The sequence below is a fragment of the Pseudopodoces humilis genome, chromosome 1 (genome assembly GCF_049639895.1).
Source record: "Pseudopodoces humilis isolate 2021_Gansu_Grassland_sample_001 chromosome 1, ASM4963989v1, whole genome shotgun sequence".
Lineage (NCBI taxonomy): Eukaryota > Metazoa > Chordata > Aves > Passeriformes > Paridae > Pseudopodoces > Pseudopodoces humilis.
The window spans coordinates 117,745,379-117,768,119 of NC_142200.1; the positions used below are offsets into that span (position 1 = coordinate 117,745,379).

Sequence of the window (22,741 nt, forward strand, 5' to 3'; positions counted from 1 at the left end):
CATCCTTATGCGGAGGCCTCATGTCAGGCTCCACCACGTAAGTCTTTTTGTTTGAGGCTTTGCAGCCTCCCTGCTTGGAAGAAGTTCAGAGATCTTGTTCTTACCAAGTCACCTCATCTGCTGGAGGACAGTGGTGAGCCGCAGGGTCTGCACAGTGCCTCGCTCCTGCCACCAGACAGGAGTGTGCCCTGCACCTTGGTCCTCCTCCAGTTTGGAGGGACATGAGGGGTTGTAGGTCATAATAGAAATCAGTAGCTTGGTTTAATTGAGGGAGTTATATGCAGGTAAAATGTCTGGAGTATAGGTACAGACAAACTATTGCAATTATTTGTATTTGAGTGCTTTATTATATTGGAATTGCAGTGATATTATTAACATTTGTACAAATGCACAAAAATCCTTTCTCTTCTAGCTAGAAAGAGATGTAAAAATCTGACCTAGTTGAACAGTCTCAATGAACTCATTGTCCATTTGTAACAATAATGGGTTCACAATGCAACAAAAAGCTTAACATAAAATTAAACATATTAAATGCTGCAGCAAGTATTTACATTTATGTACCAAAAAAAAAAGTATCTCCTTCCAGTAAGGAAGGTGGTTGCTTTACAGAATAAAACAAACAGACATACAAACACAAAACCTTTGCATACAATACAAACAACCTCAAGCCCAAAACTTACTGTGACAGCACCTTTTTTTAATATAATATATATATATATATTTATATATAAACTTCGATAGTTTAGGCTTACTCCAAGCAGTGCTAAAAGTTCCTTAAAACCAGGACAATGGCAATAGTCCAAAGAAGCAATGTTCACTGAGTGCTACCCAGTGTTTGAGGAGAGCTGCTACAGAGAGAGGGATACAGAGCTCATGGCCATGGGCTGGGAAACACTAAAGTCCTTGGCAAAACTCTCAGTGGCAATTGTTCCTAACTCAGAAGAGCGAATACACCTTTCTTGCAAAGTAGTTTGTCTTGTGGAAGCATGCTAAAGGTGATCTGTGTCAGGTAACTCCTTGCAGTCTCAGCTCTGTGTGGTGGGGAAAATACTTCTCTGAAATTTCTTAGATTCCAGCAAGGAAAACATTTCACTTGAAATACCCAATCAATCCTTCCTCCCACCTCCCTTGCCCCAGGACACTGCTGCAGTTTCTGCAAAGACAGAAGGAGCTTTCAGTTTTCATTCAGAAGGCTGTCACACAGATTTTTAGTCAAGAAAGATATTTGGGTCTAAAACCCTTACGGCATCAGATGGCAGGCTCTGACCATGGGGTTTGTGAATAGTTCCACCAGGTGCAACTCAGCAATACCAACATTTAACTTGCATAAATGTAGAACTGGAGATCCTGAATCCCAGGTATTACACATTGATCTAAATATAACGAGTTGCACTTATTGATTCCAGTCCAAGGAGAGCCTGGAAAGGATCAGATTTCCACTTAGAGGATCAATCTTGTCTCTGAGTGTGTGTGAACACTGACATTTTTGGCCTCGTGCAGTTTAGGATTTGCTATAAAGTCATTTTGAAAGCTATGGAAAACCAATAATGGTGAGCAATTTAGCTCTAAAGTGTAAAGCCACTGATAAAACTGAGAGATAAATGTAAGCTCTAGGAAAAAAGGAAAAAAGTTATGGATGTAAACAGTCTCTTTTCTCTACTCTTTTCTCTATGCAGTAAGGTGATGGTTTCAGATGTTGGAAAATTGAACTTTTTTTTTTTTTTTTGTGTTCAAATCGCTTGAGATTTTATTGCTTTTATTTGTCCTTAGAAGCTTTTTGTCTCTTCTTTTTTTTTTTTTTTTTTTGTTTTTAAAGGTGCTGTCCCTAGTCAAGTTATAAGGCAACATATTTTATTGATTCAGAACTCTAATACATAGTATGGCCACTGTTACCACTGCAGCTTTGCAGCTACTGTGAGTTGGACAACAGTCAAAGTGCATCACAATGCACAACAGAGCCAGTCTCCTGACCTTACGATATACAGGACACTTTGGTTCTTGGGATGAGAGATTATAAATGTAGCTTAGATGCCGCCTCACATCACACACATTGCATAATAAAACATTTATATGCTGTCATGAAGAGGGTGTAAAGTCTAAGTCACACTGCAGACTGGCTGGTCTCAGCTTCTCCGCTCGGGCAGGTGTGAGAGACAAGTTGTAGATATGCCACCAGTGAAAGCATATAAATGTATCTGGTGCAAAACTTTTACAAGAGTATTTATAAATGATTCAACAAGGGAGAGCAAGAAAGAGAGCAAGAGCTAAAGTGCAATTTTAAAAGAATATAAATAATTGAAATGTAGAAATAAGATACTAATTAGTTGTAACTGGTTTTGTTTTATAGGCACAGTTTAGGTTTTATGTCTACAGATCAATTTTTTTCTCTTCTTCCCCCTCCAGTAATTTTCTCTGATGTATAATGGAGCTTCAATGGTCTAAATCTAAGGAACACTGCTTAGTAAGAGGACTGAAGAGGCAATGATAAGGCAGTATAGTGCAACTCACTATGTGATACTAGACAAAAAATGAGGATGGGGTTAGATCGTCTGCGGTGATGTATAAAATCAGCCTTAAAAAAAAAAAGCAGAAAAAAAAAAGACAGGCTTTCCAGTTATATGTTGACTCATGCTTTCTAAAAGGAGAAAGCACATTTTGCAATACAAAGGAAACAACTGAAGGTTTGTAATTTGTTTCATTGTTACAAAAAAAAAAAAAAGGAAAAAAAAGCAGATGCTGCTTTAAGGAAAACATTTAATTCTAGGAATTTCTGTACAACTGACCTCAGCAAACTTTTCCATCTTAGATGGATGACTTCTGCTTGAGACCCTGAAAGATTAAGATGCACACACACACCTAGAGTAGTTTATTGCAAAACTAATATTGTAACTTTAAAAAAAAAAAAACAACAAACAGATTCTGTACAAGAATACTGTTCAAATGGAATGTGTTAAAATAACATTTATTAATAAATACTTTATAAAATTCTATGTGAATACTAAATTAATAGATTCCTGTTTTAAAATTGCTTTGGTCCTCATGAATTTTCATAAATTCACTCTATACGCTTTTTTTTTAAAAAAGGTATTAGCTGCTAAAAAGCACATTTTGCCTAAACTAAAAGGCTAATTTTCAACACTAAATACTGTTGCTTAAAAAAATATGAATCCTCAAAAGTTGGGCATTTAACAACAGTTATAGCTGGCTTGTTAGTTAACAGGATTGAGTCATCAACACTAAATCCACACACACTGAGGCACTGAACCATTGACTTTCCACTATTCAGAATATGGGCAGCAGACATTTAGCTTCATAGCAGGAATTAATTCCCAACAGCATGAAATTCTCCATAAATCCTCATCATCATCGTCGTTGTCCTTATAAAACACACCATGATAGCACACAAACTACTTGTCTCCCACAGGCAGCATTATATGAATATGGCTTGCATAAATTGACTTGGGGAAGGGGTGCTGGGGGTGCCAGAGCTGGATCACAGGCAGCATCATTTCTTTCTGATCAAAGTACTGGAGTTCTCCGTGGCTGAGATTTCCAACCTGCTTCCAATGTCACACCCAGGAGATGCTGGCTATGGTAGAGTAACACATCCTCCTGAACAAGGCACTGGCCAAGGCTCACCACCCTGCGAGTGCCCTGGAGAGTGGATGATGGAAGTGGTCTGAGTTGTCCTTGGCTGGCAGTGGGATAGGGCACAGAGCCTGGTGAGCCCAGCAACAGGCTAGATTGGCAGGGCAAGAGGAAAGTGGAGTAGTCTCCAGAAGTAGCTTGTGGAAAAGCAGGATTCCTCCTTGATGGAAAGAGCCCAGGAAGTGCATTTAGAGTGACATGTTTAGGAAGGCTGCCACTGACCACATGGCAGAAGGACATCCTGGAGACAGAGGGCTGGGGCTTCTCCCGCAGCCCTTGCTCAGGCAGTCTCCAGTGCCCAGTTAGACCAGCAGCTTGAGGAAAGGCTGCAGGATCACTCCCCTAGAAAACAAGAGCATTTTAATGTGGAAGCAAATCTGATGAATAATATAAGGTGCCTGGTACAGTTGGTCCTTTTCCTGATGATACAGCTGATATAAATATGCTGCATGTTGTCTTGGCCTGTGAACCTGCGACAGAGTTACAAGAAGCAATAGCAAATAGCTTTTCATCCTTTACTTATTTCCACATCACTAGCAAGGATTATACCTAAAGGCCAATAGTATAGAGAGGAGACATTTCATTGTAATTACACATTTAGGCCAACATGTGTGGTTGGCTTGCCTAGTTAGCATTAAAAAAAGAAATAATTGAGCTATATATAATACACATCAGTCAAACTGTCAAGTTGCTGAATTTAACTAAACTTAGGCAAGGTTTTTGTATTTTTTCCTTTTTTTTTTTTCTTTTTAATGTAGAGGCTTTCATTTTAACAGCTAAATATTTTAATTGAGGAGAATGAATAAAATGAAGCTAAACCGTAATTCTAGTGCAGTGTAGCTCAACTGGGTATTCTAATATTACCAACAACTTTGATTTTTATTTTTTAATGTGTTTAAGTGCTACCCATATAGAGGGAAAGTTTTTTAAATTAACCCTGCAATGGCATTTCCTTTTTTGATGGTGAATGATGAAATTCAGATGTAGGGGAAATGCTTATTTGGGTTTTTTACAGTGGATGCTCAGCTGGAACATTTTTCTCGACTGAATATTTGAAAAAAGTTCTCCTGGGAGCCATGATGAAGCAAAACCATTTAGCTATTACAACTGGAGATTAAAAAAAATTATAGATTCAGTATTTAAAACACTTTAAAAGTATATGTTTGTCTAAAATATAATAGAAAATCCTTTACATTTGTATTTTTTCATAATTTTTTTTGGTTCTTAGACTATATAATCAAGTCAAGATTTACACTGTACATTAAAAATCTTCTTCTTTTGAATGTATTTGCATAAATGGAAAGTGAGCTGTTAAAGAAAAGAATACTGATAAAAAGTTAGTCACCAAGATAAGAACTAATTCAGCAATGAGTGATGCTCAGAAATTTGCTTTCCCTTCCAGAGAGGCCCTACTCCTTACAGTGCCTCCTCACACTTCAGTTGTTTCACTCTTCCTCCCACATGGAGAAGACCCACCCTTTTAAAACCCATGACTCCTCCAAAGACCAAAGGCACAGTCTTTGAGGAAGAGAGTTTTGCTTCAGAACAAAGCATGTTTGGGGCTAGAGGATTTGCTGGGAATAATGTGAATTTTACTATTAAAGATGCAGCTCAAAATGTTTGAACGTTTTTTCACCAGCTCAGAGCCTGCTCCCTGGGCGAGCAGCAGGAGGTTTTGCCACTGACGGATTTGAGAGCAAAATCAGGTTCCAATATACAGCAAGGCAGCATAATTAACTGGCATCATCTCTGTCTGATTTTCCCATCAATCACGGGGACCACTCGGGGATGCAAATCAGTTGTGCTGAAGGGCAGGCTCAGAGTCCAAACAAAAACCTTAATTGTGGCATAAGGCTCTTTTCCAGACCCTCTCTGTAGGACTGTATTTTATCCCAAGTGTGGGACTTGGCATTCTTGCAGCATTTTTTAGCTGCTGCGTGCCTTCTAAAAATTATTTAGCGTCCTAAAGAACAATTCCTTACCCACACTAAATGGGTGTTAAGTGCCATTAAAGTCAGTGAAGCTACACTGCTGTCTGCCAGCTTGGGATCAGTTTGTGAACGTTTAAAGGAATGCCTGCAGAGAGAAGGTCTTTCCCTGGGAATTAAAAATGGCATTTTTCCAACTGGTCAGAACCATTACACTGATTTATTTCTCATTTATAGCCCATGAAGCCTGAGGCTGTTAGTTTTCGTTGCTAGAACAACGCAACCAGGTTAGGGAACAGAACTTTTCCAAATTATTATATACACATGGATTTTCCTACATTAATGACTGGCAGTGCAAAAAATTGCTGTAATTCTCAGGTGCTGCTCGCTATGCCTCTACTGCACCACAGAAGCTTACAGGGCTGCTAGCATCAACACAGCTGGCTCACCATCCTGCTTCACCTGCGGCTGTGCTGTTTTCGCCTTTCCCTATTTATTAAAAACACTAAATCAGGAGCATTTGTATTTTTTAAAAGCCAAATGCTTGGCGCAGCTCAACTGCGGGTGAAGAGCTAGTGAAAGCAGCAGCCGTGCCAAGAGTTTTTAGGTGGGCTTGAAGTTTTTGCTTGTTCATTACCATTCTTTGAGAAAAAGAGGGAAGTGAGAAAGCCTTGGAATGAAAAAAAAAAAAAAAAAAGCAAGGAAAAAAAGCTGGGAAATGAAAAGGGAAGGGAAAAGGAAGGTGTGAGAATAAGTGGAGGAGAAAAAGGCCAGGGTAGGGGAGAGAGGAGAAGGGGGAGGGCTAGACAAAAAAGCACGCTATTTGGGCTTGATTTTGTCCTGAAGCCACATCCTATATAACTGCTCTGAAAGAGGCTCTGAATGCAAGATGTGGTCTGCTGATAGCACAACGCTAACTCTTCTTTATTATGCTGTCAGCAGATGCCCTCGCTCTATATTTATAGCCTAATTACTCCTAGTTACCTATGCTTGACTCTGTTTAATACTTTTCATGCCTCACATTGGCTAACAAGCTGCAGTTTAACACAACTTTGTATTTCTGAGGCTGCAGGCTAGACTGGTGAGAAGGAAACATGACTATGTACAGAAACAGTTAGGTTTATAAACAAGTAACTGGTACCAAAAAATGGAGAAAGCACCAAAGCATTTCCCAAGCTGATAGCATATTAATTGCGTAACTCCCTTTTATGTAACTAAGTATAAAAGACATTTTAATAACTATAAAAATGAATAGCCAGAGTCTTTCAAGAACTGAGGAATCTTCCAGGCTTGAGTTACGGTTGCGAATGTCCTTAGCAGAGAGGACGCTTTGATACGGTACCACACTCCCCCAGCAGTTTCTGATCAACCACTTTTAAAGGATGGGGTTGATGTCTGTTCTGTGGCTGGCGAGCTGGGTGAGAGTGGAGCTTCCCACGACATCACTGACGGAGGACGAGGTCGTTATGGTGTTGTGCTGGATGACTTGCTGCTGGGAGCAAGCTGGGACCGGGCTTGCAGGAGGGCTGCTCTCAGGACCTGGGAAGGGAATGAGGGCACAGAGACAGCACACATTCATTTTTCCATCCAAGTGAAAAACCTAGGCTGGGTGATACTCTTGGAAATACTGATGACCTGAAGCATGCACAAGTCGCAGTATTTCAAAATATAATTAGTTATCCAACACTCTCTGTCTTAAGGTTGCTTTAGTTTTCGTTATTTTTTTTTCATGCCAGCTTCTCTGATATCAACCTGACTTCAGGAGCTGAGACCTTGAAAAAAGTCCAAGACCTTAATAACTGAAACTAATGTTGGGATAAAAAGTCTGATATCTTAAGGTCCTTAAAATCAGTTGGGATGCTTAAATGCTTTATTTGTTCCAGCAGGAATCAAAATTAGAGTGCAGTGCGCTGCAGCACAGAAAATCTAATTCAAGCAACAGCTGATAGGCATGTAATGCAATTATGTATTTTTTTCTTTGAGTACTGTTAAAGAGACAGATGCACAGTGGTGCAGAGGAGACAGAAATGGGCTCTATTTTAAAACAATGCCACAATCTAGCAAGCCCTGAGGCTCTTCTGAACCATCCTAGAGCGGAACAGAGAATTTGTCTCTAAATTACTGCACTCACAAAATGCATCAACTAGAAAGAATTGATTAAATGTCTCTGTTAGCTGAGAAAGTTTTGGGAAAAAAAATTAAAAAAAAAAAAAAAAAAAGAAAGAAAAATGAGAGTTAAAAAAGAGTTAACAAACCTTGAAAACCTGCGCCAGGCCTGGTCTGTGCCACTGTCAGAGCACAGTACCATTTTCGCTGGAGGGGACTGTAATGTTTTCCTTTTTAACTTTCCTTTTGAGAGTTATTTTAAGGTTCTGGCAGCGCCGTGCCCAGGAGGACTCTTGAAGGTTTGGAGCTGTGAGTTCAGGCAGGATCCTCCACAGGGGAGTGAGCGTCCATCCGTGTGCATCTCCTTGCCGAAAGGAGGGGTGGGGAAGACTAGCTCTGCTGTGTGGGATGCAAACCGGGGCTTTTTTGGTTTTGAGCGGGGCTGGATAAATAAGGGCAGGAGATTGGATGGCTCGGATGATGTTTGAGAAGACAGGTTCAAGTGATAATATGACCGAGAAGGGGTTCTGGAGGGAAGAATTGGAAGGTTTGCTTTCCTGTGAGGAGTGTGGAGACAGCACAAACATACCAGCTACTTACTTAGATATCCTTGTGATTCTTTCTGCATAGCTGTTATCGGACAGTCTTTATGTGTTAACAATAACTGTTTCAGCTGTGCTACCTCATTTTTCAGCATGGAAACCTCGTTCTAGAGAAAAAAGAGAGACTTTGGTTAGCAACAAAGCTTAAACCAGGCTGTTCCACTAAGCTTAAATCCAAGAACACAAAACCTGTTCCATAACTTTGAAAGAACTGAGCAAAAAAGGCATTCAGGTGCTTGTGTGCCGAGTTTATGTTAACATTTGTCGGTGACATTATTTTGTAACCTCTGAAGGCAGTCTGACAAATGAACTAACTTCACAGCACCAGAGATACTTAAAGCAATGTTTCAGTCCACTTGGGAAATGCTGGGGGTCTCTGCATGAGGCCAGGGGCAGGCCCATGTGGGCAAAGGCCACGTTTTCTCAGGGGCACGGTGGCAGGACTGCTGTCACCTACAGCTCAGCTGCAGCCAGTGCCTGGATGCTGCTCACACCTCTGAGTTTTGTGGGAGAACATTTTGGAGGAGTGCCATTCTACAAATGATTTTCTGCCCTTGGCAGCACACAGGCACACCTCTGCATGAAGCAGAAGTACTGTGCCTACCTTAAGAAAGACAGCCCTATAAGAAAGGCTTTTATTATCATATTAGAGGTATTTTCATCTATCCAGTTCATTTTCCTCACTGATAGACCGATCTGTTTGTGCTTCTATCTTGCTGGCTTTGAATGAGGGTTTAACTACATACCCTGCTCTGAAGAAATTTTTTACAGACATGTTAATGGCACTTCAGAAAAAAAAAATCCGCACAAAAAGCAGTGGCAAGGAAAGAAAATAAATACAACTCCATCTACTGAAGGCTTCTAAGTCCCAAGACAGCATTTTCCTGGCTTATCCTGCTAAAATGTAATTATTTCTTTAATTGAAGCACACACATCTTGATTAACAGACTGATTATGCCTGAGCTCCCGCTAGGAGCTGACTGTGCGGGGGCAGCCCCAAAGGCACCGTCAGTCAAGCACAAAGAGCCCCTCTGTGTCTTCAGGGGCGCAGACAGTGGCTCGCACCTGAAGCTGCATGTTTGTCTGGGTGAGCTCTTCTGCTTTCTTTTCCAGTGACATCACCCAGACCTTCCTCTTCTGTCTGCAGCGCGTGGCAGCGGCTCGGTTCCTTTCCAGAAATTTCCGCCTCCTCTCATCTGGGTCTTCGTCCACCACCCTCCTCCGGCGACCTCCAGTCGGCTGTGGTGGCTGTACCGTCTGCGTGGGCTGCATCTGCTGCGCCGCCGGCGAAACCTGCAGGGCAAGAAGATGTTTCACAGGGGGTGGTGAGGGGGGGAAGTTACAGAGGGGGATGCTGAAATGGGAAGGGAAATCTCATGCACTCTGCCTGCTCCCCAGCAAGGTCTGCAACAGGCTCAAGTCAAAAGCTGCACCAGGTGCCACTGAAAGCAGCTGCTGGTAAAGCCTTGCCATGGTCAAAGGGGAGATTTTTTTAAAATGATCCTCTGAACATTTTTTCCTCCTTGAGTTAGTTCTTAAAAACATTCACTTAGATGCACTCTCTGCCACTTCCTATTTCAAACCTGAAATGTCCAGTTTCTCTCGGGATCTGCTTTGATCAAAGCAGAGGACTGTAGTGGTCTAATTTCCATGTCTCTCTTTCTCCCCTTGGCCCTCAATTGCCTCCAAAATTTTAGGCCTTTCCTATTTCCCAAGCTTCACCATCTCCACCTCAATCTTTGCCATCTCTGGAGACAGGAGTTGCGGAGCTCTTCACGCCTGCATGGGGTTGGGAAGCTGTGGGCTGGGATTGCACAAGGACAGCAGACATCACTGCCCCTCAGGGGCAAAGGAACAGTTTAGGTTGAACTTGTGTTTTGATGAATTGAGCTTGAACCTGTTTTGATGTCCCTGCACTGCGTTGATAAAGGATATTCCTCTTACCAGTTTTCATCTAACCTGTGCTGTGGACGCTGTACGTTTTTTTATTCAATTTATCCCTGGCTTTGAGAGCAAAGGAACGCCACATCCAGTCCACTGCTACAAAACTACAGAAAAAAGATCTACTTATGCTTTTTCAAGTGCAGGAGAGTATTGATCTTGCTCCTGAGAGTAACTGGCCCGCAATATTACAGAAAAGGTGAATGGTGGGGGCAGTGCCATGTAAACTATTCTCCAATCAACTCCTGGGCAGATGGAACATTCCCATGTTCCTGTCAGGAACCAGTGCCAGATTTAATGTGACTGCCTGGGAATAGGCTTTTGGACTACTCTCCTGCCTCTCTGTGGCACCTAGGCTACAGGGTTCTGGAGACACCCTCTTTCTCCCTCTGCTTGTGGTCCGGGAACCCAGTCCATGGATCATATTGCTCACACGCAGCTCACATTGCTGCCGCCACTCCAGCACAGTGTGGAACACTCTGGAAACTTGAATTGTTGACTCAAAATTAACCCTCTTGTTCTGGCAAAGCCCCAAACCTCCAAGGTGCTTCCTTTTGACTCCAGGGAGTGGACGTACTTGGTGCTTTGTCAGACTGATCCCTGAATTTCAACTGCTGCAATTAATGTGTTTGCCTAACACCTCCGTCTGTCTCAATTAAAATGATACTATCGTCTTGAGTCTTGCGAAGTTGAGGTGGCTTTTCAGCCTAGAATCTAGTTTGCTCCCTCCCCCATCTGACTTGTGGCAATTGCAGTGGCAATTTTGTGTGTAATTATTCTGTACATCTGATAATGCTTTTTGCATAAAGCCAGATTCATTCCCAGCTTTATGTTGCACTGTCAGGGAATCTCTCTCACAGGAGCAGAAAAAAATTGTTTTTTAAAGAATAACCTTCTAAAAATAAATAAGCCACCCCACATTTTCTGACTGATTTTTAAAATTTCAACTTGCATGGACTCCATGCATGATAAAATATTCATAGGTTTGCTGATAAAATCTTCAACACCCTGTCCACACTGAGGTTGGAGTGCCAGGTCCATGGCAGCTGCAGTGGGCACAGCCCCCATTCTGACCAGCATCCTCTGGCTTCTGCCAGGACACTGCTGCCAAGGGATTCCAGCTGCTCCTTGTCCACCAGGGCTGGGCATGCTGCCTCTTTAGCAGTATGCCTGAGTGTAGAGATCTCAGAAGTACCTTTTAATGTCAACATCTCATCAGAGACCTTTCGTTTTCTCAAGCATAACACCTTTCCAGACTTCAGAGATCTGTTAATTATGTTTCCTTATCCCTTTTTGCTCCCTTTCTATTCAGCTTTAAAAATTCTTCTTCCTTACCTCTCTCAGTGAAGTCTGATACAAAGGCAGAAAAAAGTAACTACAAAATTTTATTTTTTTTAATTCCTCTCATATGGTCATATTCTCCTGAATGACTAGTGAATGATTTTATTTTCAGAATATACCAGGCAGTCTCTGGGTAGTCAGAGTGCATTTTCAGAACAACAAAATCTTCTCTCCATCTCAGGAAGATATTAATTATAAGGGCTGCCATTATTCCACTAATGTCATGTGGGATAATTAACTGACTCTTACTTGATAGCTCTTAACCCTGAAATGTTAGACTATATCTTAGTAACCATCTAAGCATCATTCTCTAGCAAGATTTCATTGCCCTGCCTAGGACATAAGAAAGAAAATGAACTAAAGATAAAAGTATAGGTTAATTTTGGTGTTCTTAGAGGATGCTAATCACGTATCCATAATGAAGACAAATATAGGACAGCTAAGAGAATGAAATGGCATCCAAACCCCAACTCTTCTTGAGCTATTACTCTGGCATGTTTGATAGAAAGAAATCTTTAGAGGACCAATACAGAATAATAGTATCATTTTTGTAGTAGTTGAGGCAGCATAGCTAGAACTTGGTAGAGTATCTCTCTCTCAGAAAGATACCTGTCAGAAGCTGATTTCCACTTTTATTCAATATTTATTTTTGTTCTTTGCAATTTACCACAAAACTAACACCCATTCACTCATTCTATGAAAACATAATGGCTTGGGCTTCTGTGTATCAAAATGGTAGCTGAACAGCATGAAATCAATTCTAACATTACAGAAGGCCACGGTGCAAAATAACAACAGTCTTGGCATGGGAGTATGCAGCTTACAGCAGCATGGACCATTCAGTCATCTGGCAGGTGTTTTGGAATGGAAGAATCTAGCTCAGAAGAATAAGGAGGTTAATAATTAGAAAATCGCACCATAAAATTAACGTCTGCTGGAGCAATCTGATCCCCAAAGAGGCCATTACCATGGGGACTATGGATGAGCTTTGAAAGTAATAACTATGTGGTTATTGCTTAGCAAGCCCCTTTTTTCCCCCTTCCACTGCATCTGTTCAGAAATCACTATTGCCTTTGCACCAGATGAGCAGATGCACAGCTAGAGCTCTGCTGCCTGGGGAAGCCACTGACCCTGGGATTCCTACTCCATCACCCTCTGTCTGATCCCCTTGGTGACACAGCCATGGACAAGGTGAAGATCTCCTTGATCTCCCATGGGGTCTGTTGCCTCCAGAAAACAGACGGTGCATGGCAAAGCTTATTTGACTGCACAGACCTAGCTCCAGAGACTGTGTGGTGCTGGACACAGGGTGACCCCGACACAGCTTTGTGGCTGCCAGTCAGCCCACCTACCCATGTGCCTGTATCTCTTCTTGCCCGCCTGAGAGTCTTTTGTGGTGCCTAGCTAGCAGGGAATACAAAGCACAAGAAGTTGAAGCTGTCCTAACTGGGTAAGAAAGTCAAGGCACCTATTCATGTGGGTATAGGGGAAGGCCATTGGCTCTTATCTGATCTGATCTTATCCTTAAAACTGTGACGTTTGTTTCCCCATGGTAGCTGTTTCCCCTGGTAGTTTTCATGCATTTAAAGTGGTGATATGGATGTTTTGCAGCAGTGCTCTATACCATGGGATCTGATGCCCTCAACTGCATGAACATCTTTATCCTCCCAACCTCTCAATGAAGGTTAAATGACTTCGCCCATGTCATCCATGGAGTCCTCAGTTGGCTAAGCACAACTTTATCCTTGCTCCCTGAGGGATCTCCAGTACAGCAATCAGGTTACTTTTGGTTTCTCTGATATGAGGTGATGTCTTTTTTATTGGAGTTTTTAAACAACTCCAAGGAAAATAACTCGTTAACAGATGGGAAAATAATTGAATTCACAAAGTAAAAACTGAAGTAAACTTAGGAAAGCTCTGGACATCTTCTCACAGGGGAGTCTGCTCCTCTCTTACTTAGACTGTTTTCTCTAAAGCTGACAATTCATTTTACATTAGCAAATACTTAAGGGAAATTCCATGTGCTTGCAGACTCTGCAGTAATAAAGCTAGATGTTAGTAAATAGTTAATGTTGTGGGACACTGGGATGTCAGCCAAATACTCTCATTTTCTTTAATGTTTTCTAAGAGCTTGTCTGAAAGGTACTTGCAAGCAACACAATACTTCACAGATTGAACTTCTTATGGCTGGCATTCCTCTTTGTGCTGACATTCCATGCACTGCCTGTTTGTCTTCTTAACTTTGCTCTCCAGACCTGACATGTTAGAGTGACTTCCCCCAGAGCTTTATTTTCTTGTGCGATCCTGATGCAGAAGCCTATCATCTTAAGACATTAACAAAATTCCTGTTAAAAATGACTCTGCTGAAGTTTGTTCTCACTAGCTCATTAGTTCAAGAAACATTCAATTCAGATATTGAATTATCCAAATTGCTGAAGCCTGGTCCAAAAAATTGAGTCCTCCACCTCATTCAGTGGAGACCTTCACTGACTTGTCACACGAGTCTAAATTGCTTTCTTTTTTTAAATCTCTCTCCTTGGACTGGCTTCACCCTCATTTTTTCTCCTGCCACAACATGCACCAACAGCTGATTTTTCTCTCATTCTATGCAGATGTCTGTCCTGTTCACAGTTCCTGGACCAGTTAATCTTTTCTAAGACAGCGTATCCTAACTTAGAACCACTTCTAATATCTCCAGTCTTGGATACCCCCCCGGCCACACATACACATACCAGTGCCATTTCATTTCACTAAAGACTTTGTTATATATTTCTGCAGGTAGAGCTCATACAGCTTGTTAAATCTTGGCCTGAGAAGTTCAGGTTCAAGCACATTAAGCAACATATATAACATGCCAATCTCTGTAATAAACCTCATCCATAAAAGGATATGTGGCAATCTGCAGAGCTCAGAGCACTGAAAAGCCTTGGAGCTCCTTATAAAGTAAGAAATTACAAATGTCTAGTAAATTAGGCAGCAAAACAAGTTGTTGCTTCACTCAATTTTCTAAATAAAGTTTGGGCATCCCCATCACCATTAGCACACATTTACTAGCAGCCCGAGGGGCTTGTATCTAACAAGACATGCATGCAAGAAGAAACAATACTGAGTTCAGGCTTTAACTCCACCCAACAGCAAAACTCAGCAACGCAGCAGGACATGAAGGTCTACCTGTGCTTGTCCGCCCGAGTGCAGCGGGGGGTGCGGTGAGGTCTGGTGGTGTGCTGGGTGTGCGTGAAGGTGCGAGTGGGAGTGGTGGTGGGGATGGTTCTGCTGGTGATGAGGCTGAGGATGAGGATGGTGTGCCGGATGCTGGTGCTGATGTGGGTATGAATGATGAGGTGGCAGTGTCTGGTGCTGATGAGGATGTGAGTGCATATGATGGTGCGGTGTCTGGTCCTGTCGCGAGCTCATCATTTCCATCATGTGGCCCATGGTGTTCATATTCCCGTTCGACATGGCAGCAGGATGATGAGTCAGTGCTGCCTTCAATCTCTGGAAAAGAACAAGGCAGAAAATTCAACATTTGTACATGATGATCTGACCAATCAGAAATGCTGTTGCAGAAATGGTGCCCTGTCTTGTGTTTTGAGATTTATTTAGATTTTTTTCTCTTGCTGTTCCTTTGATAAAAGCCATCTTACTTCAGTTTGAGAAAGAACACATTCTTGGGCTCTAATCTAGTTTTCCACTTTAAATATTTACAGATATAAATGTCTGAACTGAAATGTAACAGTTACAAATTTCCTACTGTGCCTGTGAGGAAAAATAGCTGTCTCTTTGGCCAGCTGAGTGGGGTAACTTCATCAAGCTTGTATTCTTGCAACTTTTAAAAATTAAAGTCTGATTAAAATAAAGACACAACAAAGTGCCTGTCTTGTTTCTACTTCAGGTATCATTTAAAAGACTTATTGGAAAATACATTGCATTGATGTGTTTTTCAAATTCAGGTGTCCTAGTTCTTTCATCAAAAAGGTGGGAAAACAATGAGGGTGGCCTCAACCTGATCCTCCTTTGCTGAAAAGTTCAAATATGTGTTGTTCTTTTATTACATGCTGAGTTCTCTCTGTTTTGTATGCCACATGTCACTGGATTGGGCCCTGAAATCTGTCCAGGGCAAAACTTTCCCTTTTATCAATGGAATTTGTCCACTTTCACCTGAACACAACTAAAAGCCAGTGGGAAAGGTTGGTCCAGGTTTGGGCTGTGGCATAGGGCCTTTGTGTACAAAGGATATTGTGGAAATACAGAATAAAAAAGTTCCCTTTCAGCACAATTACAGGGTTATTCCAAAGCTGTGAGCTGTACTGGCATATTACTGAAATTGCTGGCATCCTTCTTGAGTGTGCCAAAGGTAGAGCTTCACAGATGCCAGCTAGGAGAAGAGTTTCTTCCAAACCCATAGAAACCTCCTTCACATACATGGTTCCGCTTCTTGCTCAACATAGAGCATTATCTACAGGCAGCCACCCAAGCCCTCTTTAACTCCATTTTCAAAGAAGTCAATTGATTTACTCTGACTAGTGCAAGTAATTAACAGAAAATGTTAAGATAAAAAAGAAAGGAAGGAGGTGCATAGTATCACTTGATGCCAGACCCGCGCAATTTGAATAACCCATCAACTACCTCCTAATTCATTATCAAGCCAGAGGATAGAATGAATAGCAGAGAGCTCATCTGTAGGAGATGTCACCATAGGACAGTCAGTAAAAAAATGCAGTGGCAGGAGACAGAGAGATGAATGGTAGGAGACACAGAAGTGAGCCTTTCCGCACAGCAGTATCTATCTGTGGGTCACAGATGATTGTCAGAAGATCCTATAAGCCAATGTGACAAAAAATGCCAGCAGAGGAGCAATGGACAGGCTGAATTGCATCTTTAAAGCAAAAAGAGTGACTGCCAGGATACTCAGAACCTATAGATGGGGATTTCAGTCTATTTTGTTTTGAAATAACGTCTGTCTGTTGCAACACTGTGAAGGTAAAGGCTTCTGTTTTCAAAGCTGTTACTGTATTGTATTTGTACAACTGTGAGTGAGAAATAAACAAATTCTTAAGAGGAAAAAAATAAAAGAAAAATAGAAGAAAAAACAAAAGAAGGTTGTGGAAGGCAAAAAGAAGTAACATTCAATTCAAATGTCATCCGCAAGTTTTTGTATACATGTGCTTTTTCAGACTTCATGAAGGTCATTTTACTGAGACACTCTTAATAGACCTATTAATCTAAATTTGGTGACTTCTTTCACTAATGATCAACTGTCTGACCAAGACTTAAAAAAAAAAAGATATATTTGCAAAACACATCTCAGTTTGCAAGAATGAAGTCTAGACTAATATCTTTTAAGAAGTTTCCTTTAAAAAGTCTATCAGACCAAAACTACACGGTGTCATCACCCTGATGATCTTCCTTTAATAGAGGTCAAAGGTGACGGTGCCAGTGGGGTTAAGTACCTCCTTCTCTACCTCTAAAGTCAGAACAGAGGGCAATCTAGTATCAGTAGCAGTAACCCATCCTGGGCATCAAATGGAGGACTGGAGCAGCTGTTGTCCTTAAGGTTCCTGAATTCCAGTGCCACCATGGTTACTGCAAGCAGCTCCTCAAAAGGCTCAGAATAACTGGTGTTACCCAGGAGCGTACTAGGAAATACGGAGGGAAATGCATTAATAAGTCAAGTCTTTGTGTCACGTTTCTTCAACACTCACTGAAACATTTTTCATGGAACTGAGCCACCATGCACGTCTAAGACAAAGCACCAACAAAAACTGTTGTAACTTTGTTTTCTAAATCTAAATGCAAAATAACCAAGCTCTTATTAGCCAGCAGTTTTATGTGACAAATACCTTACAAAATCTACCATGTCTATTTGTCAAAGACCTCTGAAGCTGAACTACAGTATGTCTTCTAAACTGCAGACTTTCAAAGCAAAAAAAAAAAAAGAAAAAAAACCTTAATCTGTGGATAAACTTTTTTTTCTCAGCTGTAAAAACTGAGGCTTACTAGTGTGGTGCAACTTCAAGGGGAATAAATTATTTTGTTTTCTTTCTGTAGCCCTTCTACCACATCCATTTATTTGAGACAACAAATCAAGAGAGACAGTGAGAGGTCTGACATGCAGCTGGTTTCAGTCAATAGGGGTCATTTCCATTTGGTCTGTGTATTTTACAAGCTCCTTGTTCACTGTTCCCAATGGGAGGGTGGGCCAGCTTCCCTGGATCCCAGTCCTGGTAAGAAACCAGCTCTCTACATCATCCTGTCCCAGGGCAGCAGCCATCACCTCCCTTTAACTTCATGCTTAGATCAGCTCCGCAGCAGCAAGAGCCCTGTCCATGCCCACATCTGGAGCAGCCTTAATCTTCCAATAACCAGTCACTGCTGCCCATCAGAAACATTCAGGGAACGATAAACTTTTTTTTTTTTTTGTTTGGTCTTCAGTGAGATCAATTGTTTTTGATATTTTAGTTAGAGCAGAGGGAGGAAAAATCACCAGAACTTGGTATAAACTCTTTGCACTGAGTATGTGTAGCGCTCGAAGGGCAGGCGGCAGTTTTGTTATTGTTTCTTTTATGTGTGTTAATTGCAAGCAGCTGTTTTAGTTTAGTGTCAAGTAAAATATGATGGCATAAAAATTGAGCTTATTGGACTGACGACACCACCAAATCCCCTCTAGAATGAAATGGTAACTCAAGATCCAATTCCGTGGCCGTTCAGTTTTTTCAGGAACTGTGTGACTGACTTCACCAGAGCCTGCGGGAACCTAGGAGTTTGCAAACTGGGACTGAAACAGAAGACTTGCTACTCAGACCTGCTTTCACCTAAACATAAAATATCTGCTAACCTCATACCAGTAATTTTTAGGGCACAATCCCTTTTTTCTCCCTTTCTTAAGGCAATTAAAAAAAAATATCCACCAAGCCAAGAGGAAATGGAGGTCCTCATCTTTACTGACTTTTGGGCCTTACTGATTATTTTTATTATTCTATCAAAGTAACATAGTGGCCAACATCAGTTATAGCTAATTTCCACTCAGTCACGACATTTCAGTAAACAACCGTGAGTGACACAGCAAGAGAAATCTTTCACAGAGGACAGCCTGCTTTGCCTCTAATAAAGTGAATAAATAAAATTCCCTTTTGATCCTACAGGATGTCAGAAGCACTTATACTGTCATCTTTGATGCTGAAGAGGAAACAGAAACAGTGGATATTGGTGCTTCACAGGTATGAGCATTGTGTTCCCTGTACAAAACAGGCTCCTTGTGGAGCAATGCCCCTAAGTGACACATTTACTCTGAAGCTACCCCACTGAATGCCAAATGAAGGTAACAACTCAAAGAAGTTATCCTGGTACCTGGAGTATTGTGGGTTTTTTGAAACAAGAGAGTTTTCACAGTGTTTCCTCCATCTGACATCATAGTGCAGTTAATTGCTTGATGATTCCTTTTATCAACATGGATCCTAACTTATACACTGAACATCTTTGGACAAACCTCAAATCTGCCAAAAATAGCCTTGAAGCATTTGAGATCCTTAATGAAAAACAGTATCAGCTTCCCTAACACTTTTGCTATTCTGGATTTTGCTGCTTTCTAATTTTCCTCAGTTGCAACATGTATTTCAAAGTTGTCTTGGTTTTTGCTCTACCTTTCTTTCTCAAAAATTGTTAGTGAAAACCAAACAGCATTTTTTCAGTTTTTTAAAAGAAGGAAAAAAGCCCACCAAACTGTAAATTTGGAGGTTGCTTTTCCCACATTTAAAAATGCAAAAAATTTTGTGGGTTTCACATGTGTATTAATACTTAAAATATTTAATCAATATTTATAACATTTATATAATGTTATCTTTAAAACAGGCATATTATATGCCATAATCTGTATATGACTATAAAATACAACTTTCTCCCATTCATATCTCAATGGAGAAATGACAACCATATTCAATTTTACAAGTGCTCTGTGCTTGTATCAAACAGTAAGCTATTATAACACTATGCTGAATTTTAGGTTGGGACAGACATGGAATGCTGGTTTTGAATAGGATTGAATTGTTCCAAATAAATATGCATTGCTGCACTCAGAAAAAAAGCTCTCTTCCCTTCTGGTCTGCATGCCCAAATCCCACTAAATTAGAAAGAGACAAGACCAGCTGCAGTATCTAGTTAATGTCTGGTATATTCTTATCAGGAGATTATATCAGACCCTGGAAGGCACATGAAATATGATCTCAAAGGTATTTTCTTGCACTAGTGACTGTGATTCTAGTCCCTATTATACAAGGGTTTAATCAGTTCCCCACAGGGGACAGAAGAGTCTAGAGAGGAGAAATCAGAAAGGATTACAGACATCAAGCATCACCACACATCTGCAATTCAGTAGCAACCTCACGGTAATGATCTTGATTAGCCAAACCTCATGGCAAGCATACCGTTGACTTCAGTGTCACTAATATTGTTTTCTCATCTGCAACAGTCAAGCTTGCCTTTTAACTCTAAGCATCCTACCCAAAATGAGTATACAGAGTTAAGCCAGTGACAGCTGGCTGTCAGAACTTCACCCAGCACATTTCAGAGCATAACACCGAATTTTATCCTTTCCTTTAACTATGACTGTGACAAGAGAACTTAGCGTAAATGTCACCCAGGTCTTCTAAAGTTGGCTGCTGACAAGCATTTCACAGTGTAAATAACAGAAACCACTCTTTGCAAATGTTCCACTTCCATTCATAAAAGTAAATTGGAAGCAAATCATCTCCACTCAATAAATGAACTGCAGATACTTACGAGCACATTTCAGAGACTGGCAATTAGAATGTCTCTGATGCCACATTAAATGCTTTCTCCTACATTTCTTGTGCAGTAAAACACAGTCCTGCCTATTGATGAAAGGAGGAGTATAGGATGTGTGAGAAGGACATGAAATCCAGAACTGAAGTGACACCTTACACTAATGTAAAGAGAAAAGTGGGATACATTTAATTCACAACTTGCCAGTAAACAGTGCCAAATTGCTAATCTTCAAATTGTTCTCAGGCTGTTTGGCAAATCTGAATTATACTTTCCCCTTCTTTTATGCTTTGTTCCCTACTTAGGTCGGATTTTGTAACAACATTGTTCAATGGATCGTCACCCAGCCTTCAGTGCAGCTCAGCCTCTAATAAAAACAACAAATTTTCTCCCTTGTATTTCCAAATGCAAACTGAATTAAACTTCAGCGGAAAGCAGTGAGAATCAACTGCAAGCAATCAAAGCAGCAATAAAACTAACAGACACCACGCTGCTCAAGGACGGGTCAGCTGCAAGAGCTGCTCCAGCGTCCCTGAGCTCGGGGCATGGGGGAGCTCTGAGCAGCCAGGCTGCCCGCTGACATCAGCCCCAGTGACGGACGACTCTCCACATGACTGCCAGTTTTAAATAATCCAATGCAGGTCGAAGCCAGGGTGGCCCAAGGTTATTCTGTCGGAACTGCCATTTTCTGGTGATGGCATTTCATTGAGAACAGCCACGGCTCCAGGGACAGTAGAAAACTTCTGTGAGTTTACAACCCAGCTCTACCCAGCAATTTCCTTCTGCTCCTCTCAGAACACCTTGCAAGACAGAAAAGTACCAGTATCCTTGTGCAATGTACCACCTTTTTAAGGATTAGTAAAAGACTAAAGTCTCTGTTCCTATTCTACGTAAATTTTTCATGAACAAGTAAATTATAATCAAGGCAGAAAATACACTGAAAGAATGGTTTATATTTCTCACCATATACTATTTCTTGCATGAATCATTTCTCAAATCAGTATTAAACAACTGGATTTGATTTGCACAGGAGTCAGGAAGTGTAAAGTTCAAAAAATCAAACCCCTAATTCCCACCAAGTCTAAGTCAATCCCTCCATGGGTATTCATGAAAAGGGATATTTAATTATATAATCACACAAAAGATAGCAAAGTGATTTATTACTGGCAAATGGTGTCATACAATTTCAACATACAATACCAATGGAAGGATCCAAAAAATACAACCAACTTCTAACTGATTTCCCCACTGTGTGCCAGAGTCCAAAAGAAAAGCAGCTACTTAGCTGCTACCTACCCCTGGAGAGGCCAGTTTCTGACAGCAAAATGCCTGACACTTGGGGATTAATTACCTGCCTGCTGGTTTTGTCTGGGACAGAGGTAATTTTCTTCATAGGAGCCAGTATGGGGCTGTGTTTTGGATTTGTGCTGAACACAGTGTTGATTACACACCACAACATTTTTGTTTTTTCTGAGCAGGGCTTGCACAGGGTCAAGGCCTTCTCTGCTTCTTGTCCTGCCCCACCAGCCAGCAGGACGGGGCTGCACAGGAACCTGCAAGGGGACACAGCTGGGACAGCTGATCCCAACTGACCGAAGGGATGTTCCGTGCCATTTGATGTCCTGCTCAGGATATAAAGTGAGGGGAAGTAGAAGGAAGAGGGAGATGCTCAGAATGATGATGTTATCTTCCCAAGTCACCATTATGGTTGATGGGGCCCTGCTTTCCTGGAGATGGCTGAACACCTGCCTGCTCATGGAAGTGAATGAATTCCTTGTTTTGCTTTGCTTCTGTGTGTCTCTTGCTTTACCTATTAAACTGTCTTTGTCTCAATTAATGCATTTTCTCAGCTCTATCCTTCTGAATCGATCGCCCATTCCACCAAGAGAAAGTGAGCTGGCAGCTTTGTGGGGCTGAGTTGCAAGCTATCAGTAGGCAGGCACATATCAAATCACTATTCTAATTCTCAAAATAGTCAGTCTTTGGTTTACTTAGTCCTCCACATTAACCTATGGGCTATTCCCATGCATGCTATGCTGTCACCTGTGGAAAACACAGAAAAAGGAGGTGGCAATTAAATCAGTGTTAATCACACTCTGTAAGACACTATTAAAACTTAAGGAGCTTAAGGGGCTTAAGGGAGCCTGTGTCTGTATTGTTCATCTTCATGTTCTGTTCTCTTAGATCCATTTTAAAGCTCATTTCCAAGGTGAGGGACCTTAGAGTTTTTTCTTCACACTGGACATAAAGCACTTTTAGCAATGTATCTGGCAGAGAGGTTGAGGCTCAGGTCTTCCTCATTCCTGCAAGCAAATGCTCTAAGTTTCTAAAATCATGTTTCCATGTTCCAGGACAATGCAAGTGGAAAGTGTTTGTACACTGCTTACATTGCTATAT

The 22,741-nt window shown here is 41.2% G+C and overlaps 1 protein-coding gene across 5 annotated transcripts in view; it reads right to left on the minus strand.

Annotated features, from left to right (window-relative positions):
- Positions 1 to 351: 351 nt before the first annotated feature.
- CREB5 (cAMP responsive element binding protein 5) overlaps positions 352 to 22,741 on the minus strand; it is a 257,430-nt gene continuing 235,040 nt past the window's right edge. For 4 of the 5 annotated variants that reach the window (XM_014248698.2, XM_005518915.3, XM_014248699.2 and 1 more), the window contains 4 exons: positions 14,738 to 15,061; positions 9,350 to 9,577; positions 8,283 to 8,391; positions 352 to 7,115 (listed from right to left, as the gene is read on the minus strand). In XM_014248698.2, coding sequence (XP_014104173.1) covers positions 6,952 to 7,115; positions 8,283 to 8,391; positions 9,350 to 9,577; positions 14,738 to 15,061 — 825 coding nt within the window. In that variant the 3' untranslated portion in view covers positions 352 to 6,951. Of the gene's footprint in view, positions 7,116 to 7,831; positions 8,392 to 9,349; positions 9,578 to 14,737; positions 15,062 to 22,741 lie in introns of all 5 variants that reach the window. The other variant, XR_015773429.1, reaches the window with a different exon arrangement.